A 10,024-nucleotide genomic window follows, 5' to 3' on the forward strand; every position below is an offset into this window, starting at 1 on the left:
GGTAACGAAGTTGGCGCGGCCATATTGCACGGCAATAACGCCTCCAGGCCCCAGAATCCACCGCTCACTTCCAAAGTGGCCTTGAATCTGAGTAACGGCAGGGGCCCGCCGCTTACGTCAGTGGAAACGGAAGTGGCGTCCGAAGCTTGGCTTCCCGGGACGTAAAGTCAGAGAATTGGCATTTGTGGTAAAGTTAAATTTCTGCGAGCTGCTTTAAGAATCTCGCGTGGTGGGAGTTCGGTGACTTGAGATGTGGTTTGTGGTGGGTGCTCCTGGAGGATTGTTCTTTAAAGCGGCCTGGTAGTTTGGGGGGCGTTGTGGGCGACTTGGGCCGGCATCAGTGTGAGGGAGGGGGTTGAGGAAGAATCGAGAGACTCTTCCCCATCTAATCAATACATGGAACTGTTGGCAGTGACAGGTCGACTCCGGATCGCCCCCGTAGGCGGTGCAGCGAGGCGTTGGAAGAGCCAGTGAGCAAGGAGCCCATCTGGGTACCGTATACATTTTGTTGGCATTGTAAATAGTGTTTTTCTCCCTTTAAATCTTGTTGTTTGAGTATGAAACTGCAATGAATGTTTCTATTGATCTTAAAACAGTTGCTTAGTGACGGTTTTGTTTCTTCTTTTCCAATCTTCATTCCTTCCATTTTTCCTGTTGTACTGTTCAGGGTTTGATCTGACTAAAGGTTCTCAGAGTGGTTATCCTTGTTGTGTTCCTAAGTTTTAAGAAATGCTGTGGATTTTTTTTTTTGGTAGATACTCTATCAAGTTAAGAAAGTTCTTGTCTATTTCTAGTTCATAGGATTTTTTAAAATTGTGATTGGCTATGGTATCTTATTACATGTCTTCATCTATTGAGATAATTAAATAGTTCTATTACACTATTACGTTCCTGTAAAAAAAAAGCTACCTGTAAATTGTATAATTCTTCCTATGTTCAGTTTCTTAGTATCCTTCCTATATGGCAGTGAATATGGTTTCCTAGTATTTTATGTAGGATTTTTATTAGGTTGGCCTATAAATTTCTTTGACATATTGTCCTTGAAATCCAGATCTGTTTTCTTCAGTTCTGTTATATCCGGCCTAAGACAGAGTTGCACTGTCCTTCAGGGTTCTCAGCAATGTAATATTGAGAGTATTTAAGCTGTGTTATTATATTTATAGGGTGTCCTGGCATCTCTACATTATTCTCAGTGTTAAATTAATTTTTTATAACCAGAGTTAATTCTTTAACAGTCAACACTGGTTAGAGTAGCCAAGAGACCCAGCTGGGATTTTGCGTGAAGATGAAGTTTCAAAACGAGAGACGTGAATTTGAGATTTCAGTTGAGGCTTCATTGCAGTTTAAGGACATGGATTTCGTCTTCAGAAGTAGACAGCCTGTATTTGTTTTGCTTTTCTTAGGCAAGAGCTAAGAAAATTGAAGTGTAATTTACATACAATAACATTCACCAGTTCTTCAGGTGCAATTCGATGAGTTTCCCAAAGGTGTACCACTGTGTAACCACCGCTGTAATCAATACATAGAGCTTTCCCATCAACCCCAAAAGTCCCCTGTGCCTCTGTATATTGAGACCATACCCCCCATCCTCTGTTCGCTCACAATCACTTACGTGCTTTCTATAGTTTTGTATATTCTAATACTTCATACAATTGAATTATGGTAGGAAGTCGTTGACTTTCACTTAGAATAATGTTTTTGAGAGTCAGCCATGGTTTTGCATGTATCATTAGTTCATTCCTTTCTGCAGCTGAGTTAATGTTCAGCAGTGCAGATGAGTCACAATATTACCTATTTCCAAGTTGATGGATATTTTGGATTTGGGGGAGTACGTTTTGGATATTATGGGTGAAGCTGCAGTGTACACTGATGTTCAAGTCAAAATGGCTGTACCATTTTGTCGTTTTGTATTTTCACTCGCAATGCATGAGAGTTTTTTTTTCTTCACATCCTTGTCAGTACTTAGAATTTTCAGTCTTTTAAATTATAGCCATCCTAGCAGGTTGGTAGGAATATTTTATTTAGATTTTAATTTGCTTTTATCATATAACTTAAAGCAATCTTTCATATGCTTTTTTGCCATCTTTTTTTTTTTTGGTGAAATGTCTGTTTGAAGCTTTTGTTCCTTTTTTACTGGATTGTTTCTTTTATTAAGTTGGAAAAGTTCTTCATACTCTTCAGATATATATTTTTTAGTCAGGTACATGCTTTGTTATTATTTTACTGTAGCCTCTGGCTTGATTCTTCATTTTTTAGAGGTGTCTTTTGAATATCAAAAATTATTAAAATTGAGGAATTCTAATTTAGCAACTTTTCCTTTTATCCTGCTTTTTTATACCCTATTTAAGAAACGTTAGCCTCACTTAAAATTTTTCTTTGGTTTCTTCTAAAAGTTTTATAGTTTTATCTCTTACATTGGTAATCCATTTTGAGTTAATTTTGGTTTGAGGCAAACATGAATAGCCTATTGTTTCAATGTTAATTTTTTTTTCTCTCATGCTCTTGCTTTTCTCTTGTTGAATATGTGTAATGTGTAATACATTCTGTGTGTGTGTGTGTAAATGTCCTAGCCTGCCAGTTCTATCCCTTTTGTCATTTTTGTCTCTCTAGCTTGAATTTTTCCCCTGACTATGGGTCTTTTTTTTTTCTTCTTCTCCTTCGCCTGTCTAGTGATTTGTTTTTGTTGACATATATTTTATTTACAATCTGTTAGTTTCTGGTGTACAGCATAGTGATTCAGTATATGTGTGTGTATATATATATATTTTTTCTTTTTCATATTCTTTTCCGTTATAGGTTATTACAAGATATTCCCTGTGCCTATACAGTAGGACCTTGTTGTTTAGTGTCTAGTAATTGTTGATTGGCTGTCAGATTATTGTCAGTTTCACATTGTTATTTACAGGACTTTCTTTTAGTCCTTTAAATACTTCTGAGGTTTGTTCTGGGATGTGGTCAGGTTACTTTGAAATGGTTTGAGTCTTCAGAGACTTCCTTTTAAACTTTGTTAGGTGGGGCCAGATCAGTCTTTTGTCTAGGATTACTTTGTCCCTGTTACTGAGGCAGCACTCTTCTGAGGACTTCATTTGAAGTCCCTTTATATTAGAAGGTCTTTCCACCCTGGCTAGGGGGAACACGAACTAGTCCTGATCTTGTGTAAGTTCTAGGAATTGTTCCACCTGCTCCTTTCAAGTGGCTTTGTGGTTTTTCCAGTTCATCAGTCCTTTGCCAGAGACTCAAAGAAGCCCTCTGCACATCTACAGAGTGTGTTTTCTCTCTGTCTCTTTTTCTGGTGTGCTGCCTGGCAAACTCTAGCCACCTTTGCTTCCTCAGACTTTGAATTCTGTATCATGAACTTAGCAAGACTGCTGGGCTCTTTGGGGGTTCCTTCTCCCTGTGCTATAGCCTGCAAAGTCTCACCGGGCTTTGAGCTGCAGCACACAAAGGTCTCACCTTGTTTGTTTACCTTTTTCTTTGACTTCTGGCTCTTAAGATAGTTGTTCTAGATATTTTTCCTAATTTTTTTTTGGTTGGTTAAGGTGAAAGCATAATTCTGGTAGTTCTCCTGGGAATCAGAGGATTTATTGACTCTGAGGGTTTGTGTTTTTGTTCTTGTTCCACCAGTTACTAGATGTTGGGTTTTAGCGAAGGTGCTAGACCTTTCCTCTCTTGCTTTTTTCTAAAATGGAATAATTATCATCTGTACCTTATAGGATTGTTGTGAGGGTCATGTGAGAAAAGAACATGCTTAAAGCAGTTCCTTGCTTGTACAGGAGCTTGTTTTTATCATTATTTTCATGCCAAACAAATCTTTTCTTGAATCCATAGATGCTGGCTTCCTAGAATGAGTCCACTCCTATAAAGAGGGGGAAACAAAGTAGAGCTCAAGCCCAGAAATTCATCCTTGCTGAAGGATACCATTGATGAGACACCATTACGAGGATTTCAGGACAGATCCTAAAAGTGGTGACTATTTCCTAAAAACTGTTAAAAATGACCAAGTCCCAGGTGAGCTGCTTGCTTGTTTTTTCCCAGTTTGTTTTCCATTTTAGATTTTCAGAAGTTTATAAAGCTGTGTACAATCAGAACAATATATATAGATATACCATGGCTGGGAGGGATGTGCTTAGACTGGGAGACAGAATAAATGATGCTGAATAGCCAATCAGGAAGGGAGATGTATCTCCATGTCTTAGTGTCCTGCAAGGTGCTAATAATTAGAACATTGCCATGTAAGCAACAGGATCCAGAAATGAGTTGCACACATTTCTCCGGTAATACTGGAAACCATCACAAAAGAATAAAAACATGTTACAAGGTTTACTTTGTATATAAGGAGGAAGCACATGAATTCCTTGAGATCAGTAAATATTTCTTGGACATTGAGTATGAAGATGGGTCTTCTTCTTCCTTGTTTCTCATCCAGACGGTGGCCCAAGTGAAAAGTCATCTTCCTGAGGAAATGTGGGAGATGTAATGGATACAGCTAGAAAACTTTAAAACTTTATCTATAAAAAGAAGATAATAATAGTGCTTACATGAATGTTATTGTGCAGATTACTGTTGTTTGGAAGATGTTTAGAATGATGCATAGCACATAGTGAGAGCTCTGTTTGTCTTTCTTTTTAGTATCCTGATTTAATATATAGTACAATTTCTAATAGGCAGTTCTGAGCATAGCACCCTTTTGTATATGAAAAACACTGCAGTGGCTACCCAGTGTCTGCAGGAAATGTGCACACTTGCTCCAAGACCTGTACCTGCCTGTCACCTGGGCATCTGTCCTCTCCAGCCTCTTCGCCTGTCTCATTGAACTACATGCAGTTCCTTGAACTCAAATAGATCAGAAAGCATTTGACAGCAGGATCATGCTTTATTTCCTTTTTTATTGCAAACTTTATAGTAACATTCAATGCTTGTAAGGTAGGTTGCAGATGGTTTTTAGGTAGTTTAGAGTTTGCATGATGTTTTATATTGGGCGAACGAGTGAGTGAAGAAGGGAATGAAGAATGCACAAAGAAAGGATAGTTTTAATGAATTTAGCCCACAAAATGTAAATCAAAGCTAGGAACAAAAATACTATTTATACATTTTCATACTAAAAATAATCAGAACAATATCCTTTAGATCTTTACTATTTTATTCTAGTCTACTGACTCCAGATTAAAAAGGATTATGTTATCACAGGGCTCACTGTCATTCAGGGACGTGGCTGTGGATTTCACCTGGGAAGAGTGGCAGCTACTAGACACTGTTCAGAAGAACCTCTTCCGGGATGTGATGTTGGAAAATTATAGCAACCTGCTGTCATTGGGTAAGGACAGCTTTCCTCAGTATCTCAGCATACGCACATTAATCGACTATCTTTTCCCCGCTGCTGCGATTTATGGGTACTCTGATATCCTCAGTGATTTTGGACTTGGCCTAGTGTAGGTGGGTAACAGAGCTTATTTTATTTATTGTCATACAGTGACTGTGCTTAATTTCATTCTCCAAGTGAAATGTTTGCATTTTGCTGAGATTTAAACTATACGTTCCCTGAAACAGAACTTTTTTTCATAGGCCCTGACACTGCTCAGGTTCTCTGTCATTACCCCTCCTTGACAGGTTATCAAGTTAGCAAGCCAGAAGCACTGGTGCCCTTGGAGGAAGGAAGAGAACAAGGAATAGTGGAGAGGGAATTCCCAAGCCAGTGCAGTCCGGGTGAGTGCAACCAGTGCAGTGGGAATTCACGCAAGCAAAGTAGCAACTGGTCATTGTTGAGCTGGGACCCTTGTTAACTTATTTTAATATTTTTTTCATAGTCTCTGAACCTTTAGAGGTGACTGTGAGTGAAAAGAGGTCTTCAGTACGAAAGGTGCCTGCTTCCTCCCTTGCCACACTTCCACATATGGCTCTCTTGTGCCAGCCACTGAGATTTACCTCCTTTTATCTACCTGGGTCAAATCTATGCCTATTTCACTTGGTCCCTCCTTTTTTACTTGGCTGTTCTTCTATTGTAGCCTGATAGACACAACCAGCCTCCTTCACCTTTTATCCATATTCATAGACCTCTTCTATTATGTTCCAGTGTTTAATGACACTCATGTCCTTCAGTTCGTTACTTCTTACTGTTTCTTGTATTGGATCCCTCAGACTTAATATTGTGCACCTGCTGTATCACTTTCTCCATCACTTTGGGGGTTTTTTTTGTTTATTTTTTGTTTTCATTGACGTATCGTCAGTTACAATGTATCAATTTCTGGTGTACAGCACAATGACCCAGTCATGCATATACATGCATATATTCATTTTCATATTCTTTTTCATAGTTTCTCCATCTCTTTGGATATGTAAGTTTTTTTGATGGAAAATAACACTATTTTATATGCAGCTCCAGATAAACAATTATTAATGATGAAAACAACTCAAAATTAATTTTTTCTTATAATTGAAGATGCAGTGATACAATGCAAATACAGGCACTTTGAATCACATAAAAACTTGAAGCCACTTGAGTTGTGTGCCCTTCACAAGTTATAGGAAATCTGACTTTGAGATTTCATCCCTCTCCATTTCATGATTCTGCGAGTATTGATTTTTTTTTTTTCCTAGAAGTAATGTGGCAAGTTTGTGATTGGCCTCAGGAAGATAATGAGAAGGATGGACCTGTGGAGAGAGGTCATGAAAACAGTGCATGGGGGAAAATATTTTCTTTGAGCGAAAACATTGTGCCATTTATAGAAAGACCCCCTAAATGTGTCTCAAGAGGAATAAGTTTGAAACAAAATTCAGATTCAAGTTTTCAGAGTAGAAACTATGCAAAAATGAACTCTGATGAGTTAAATGGTCATGGGAAGTCATTTTTCCATAATCTGCATGAAACCGCCCACATTCAAGCCCAGTGCTATGAACATAATTTACGTGTGAGGTCTTTCAGCACAGTAACAAATCTTAAAAGACATCACAGAATTCACACAGAAGGGAAACCTTATGAATGCAGTGAATGCCCCAGATCCTTCAGGTATAAGTCAAAGCTCGTAATACACCGGAGAACTCATACGGGAGAGAAGCCGCACAGGTGCAGTGAATGTCAGAGAGGTTTCAGTACAAAATGTCATCTCACACTGCACCAGAGAACTCACACAGGAGAGAAACCGTATGACTGTATCGAGTGTCAGAAATCCTTTAGAACAAAATATCATCTCATTCTACACCATAGGACCCACACAGGAGAGAAACCCTATGAATGCAAAGAGTGTGGAAGAGCTTACAGGGAAAAGGCGAAGCTCAGATTACATTACAGAACACATACAGGGGAGAAACCGTTTGAGTGTACCGATTGTGGGAAAGGTTTTATGCAGAAGTCAAACCTGACTATCCATCAAAGAACCCATACAGGAGAGAAACCCTATGGATGTGAAGAATGTGGGAAGGCCTTCTCTAATAAGTCTCAGCTTGTGGTTCACCAGCGAATTCATACGGGAGAAAAATCCTGTGAATGTAGGGAATGTGGGAAAACGTTCAGTAAAAACTCGCACCTCATAATGCATCAGAAGATTCATATGGGAGAGAAACCTTATGAATGCAGTGAATGTGGAAAAGCTTTTGTACACACATCACAACTCATTCTACATCAGAGAACCCATACAGGAAGAAAACCTTATGAGTGCAACGAATGTGGGAAAGCTTTTAATAAAAAGTCACACTTCATAACCCATCAGAGAATTCACACAGGAGAGAAGCCTTATGAATGCAGTGAATGTGGGAAAGCCTTTATAGACAAGTCACAGCTTATTGCTCATAGAAGAACTCATACAGGAGAGAAGCCTTATGAGTGCCAGGAATGTGGGAAAGCCTTTAATAAAAAGTCATCCCTCATAACGCATCAGAGGATTCATACAGGAGAGAAACCTTATGAATGCAGTGAATGTGGAAAAGCTTTTATAGACAAATCACATCTCATTGTCCATCAGAGAACTCATACAGGAGAGAGGCCCTACGAATGCAGTGAGTGTGGAAAAGCCTTCATACGAAAGGCAATGCTCATTGTCCATCAGAGGACACATACAGGAGAGAAACCCTTTGTATGTCTCGAATGCCAAAAAGCCTTTAGCAGTATGGCAATGCTCAGCAGACATCACTTGATTCATACGGGAGAGAAACCCCACGGATGCAATGAATGCGGGAAAGCTTTCCGCCAAAAAAGCCATCTTACTATCCATCAGCGATGCCATACTGGAGAGAAACCCTATGGATGCATTCCATGTGGTCAAATCTTCAACCAGAAGTCACAGCTCATTAGACATCAGAGACGTCACATGGGAGAGAAGCTATATCAGTGTACTCAGTGTGGGAAGGCCTTTTTTGAGAAATCATACCTCAGTGTCCATCACAGAAGTCATGCAGGGCAGAAGCCTTATCAGTGTCGTGAGTGTGGGAAAACCTCCTCTGTCCAGTTCTTTGTCACTTCACACGAGGAAATCCATACCTGAAAGAAATCTCAGGAACACAGTGAGCGACAAAGACTTTCATGAGATGCTAGATCTCACTGAATACAAGAGAATTCTCACAAGTCACCCTATGAGGGCAGAGAAAGGGTACTTTTCCATTAATTTTGGTCTTTGTTAAGTTTCAGAAAACTTACCCAGAAATCTTTTAAATGCAGTGAATATAGGAAAATTGTCTGCTACCAATGTAGCCTAATATTCCATTAGAAAAAGGCAATATTGAGTTGAAAAGTTGAAATCGTTTCTTGAGAAAAGAAATCCCATTATACATCACACCGAAATGGAACCTTTTGAGTACAACAAATGTTTCTTATAGGCCATCATAAAGTAGTCAGTTTTCATGAGGAAAAGTCTCACAAATGTTGTGAACGCCTTCCAAACAATTGAGTTTTCATACCAAAGAACACAGATGACTGAAGACTTGTGATAAAGGATGCCTCTGGCATGAAGTCCATACTTACTGTGCAGCAGATATTTATTAAGGACTACTATAGTATAATGATGGTGGGAAAGGTGGTTCACATAGAAACAGTTTCATAATGAAAATTCTGATCCTGTCACATTGCTCTGTATTTATAGAAAGTGTAACATAAACAGCTGCTTAACACATATTTTGCATGTTTTATGTATTATATACTCTCTTCTTACAATAAAGCTAGAGAAAAGAAAATGTTATTAAGAAAGTCATAAGGAAGAGAAATTATGTTTACAGTACTGTCCTAGTTGGGAGGGCGCAGCTCAGTGGTAGAGCACCTGCTTAGCATGCACAGGGTCCTGGGTTCAATCCCCAGGACCTCTATGAAAAGAAATAAATAAACCTAATTACCCCACCCCCCCCAAGAAAAAGAAAAAAATTATTTAAAGTACTGCACAGTACTTATCAACACTGCAAGTTTATGTCAGCTGTTTATAAGATGAATCATCTCATGCATTGATAAAATGCATTGATAAAAAAGCAGCAGCAATATGATTGCCTCATGGTAGCTAGCCTATACACTAATGAATACATTGTTAGAAAATATTTATGGACTACAGTGTTACAGTCATATTCATAATACAGTATTGGGAGCACTTACATTTTTTCTTAAGATACTGAATATAGTTCCCTGTGCTATACAGCAGGCCCTTGTTGGTTATCTGTTTTATACATTATAGTATATATATAGTATTTAGCATCCACAAATCCCAAACTCTCAATTTATCCTGCCTCTCGCCCCATAAGTTTGTTTTCTATGTCTGAGTCTGTTTCTGTTTTGTAAATAAGTTCATTTGTGTCACTTTAGATTCCACATATAAGTGGTATCCTATGTTATTTATTTTTTTGGCTTACTTCACTCAGTGTGATAATCACTAGGCCCGTCCAGGTTGCTGCAAATGGAATTATTTCATTCCTTTTTACTACTGAGTAATATTCCATTGTGTGTATGTATGTATATATGTCTATATCTCACAACTTTTTTATCCAGTCATCTGTCAGTGGACATTTAGGCTGGTAAACATTGGGATGCATGTATCTTTTTGAATTAGAGTTTCCT

General features: G+C 38.6%; 1 protein-coding gene across 6 annotated transcripts; it reads left to right on the forward strand.

Moving 5' to 3' along the window:
• Positions 1-102: 102 nt before the first annotated feature.
• LOC106729384 (zinc finger protein 883-like) lies at positions 103-9,159 on the forward strand. Of its 6 annotated transcripts, none has more exons than XM_032487710.1 (6): positions 103-166; positions 413-491; positions 3,829-4,008; positions 5,188-5,314; positions 5,608-5,703; positions 6,595-9,159. In XM_032487710.1, the coding sequence occupies exons 3-6, from the start codon at positions 3,994-3,996 to the stop codon at positions 8,472-8,474; spliced, it is 2,118 nt and encodes a 705-aa protein (XP_032343601.1). In that variant the 5' UTR covers positions 103-166; positions 413-491; positions 3,829-3,993; the 3' UTR covers positions 8,475-9,159. The 6 variants fall into 6 exon arrangements, with proteins under 6 accessions (XP_032343601.1, XP_032343602.1, XP_032343605.1 ...); XM_032487711.1 differs by having other exon boundaries at positions 129-187; XM_032487714.1 differs by having other exon boundaries at positions 146-166; positions 419-491.
• Positions 9,160-10,024: the final 865 nt, after the last annotated feature.

Source organism: Camelus ferus, chromosome 9 (genome assembly GCF_009834535.1).
Source record: "Camelus ferus isolate YT-003-E chromosome 9, BCGSAC_Cfer_1.0, whole genome shotgun sequence".
Taxonomy (NCBI): Eukaryota; Metazoa; Chordata; class Mammalia; order Artiodactyla; family Camelidae; genus Camelus; species Camelus ferus.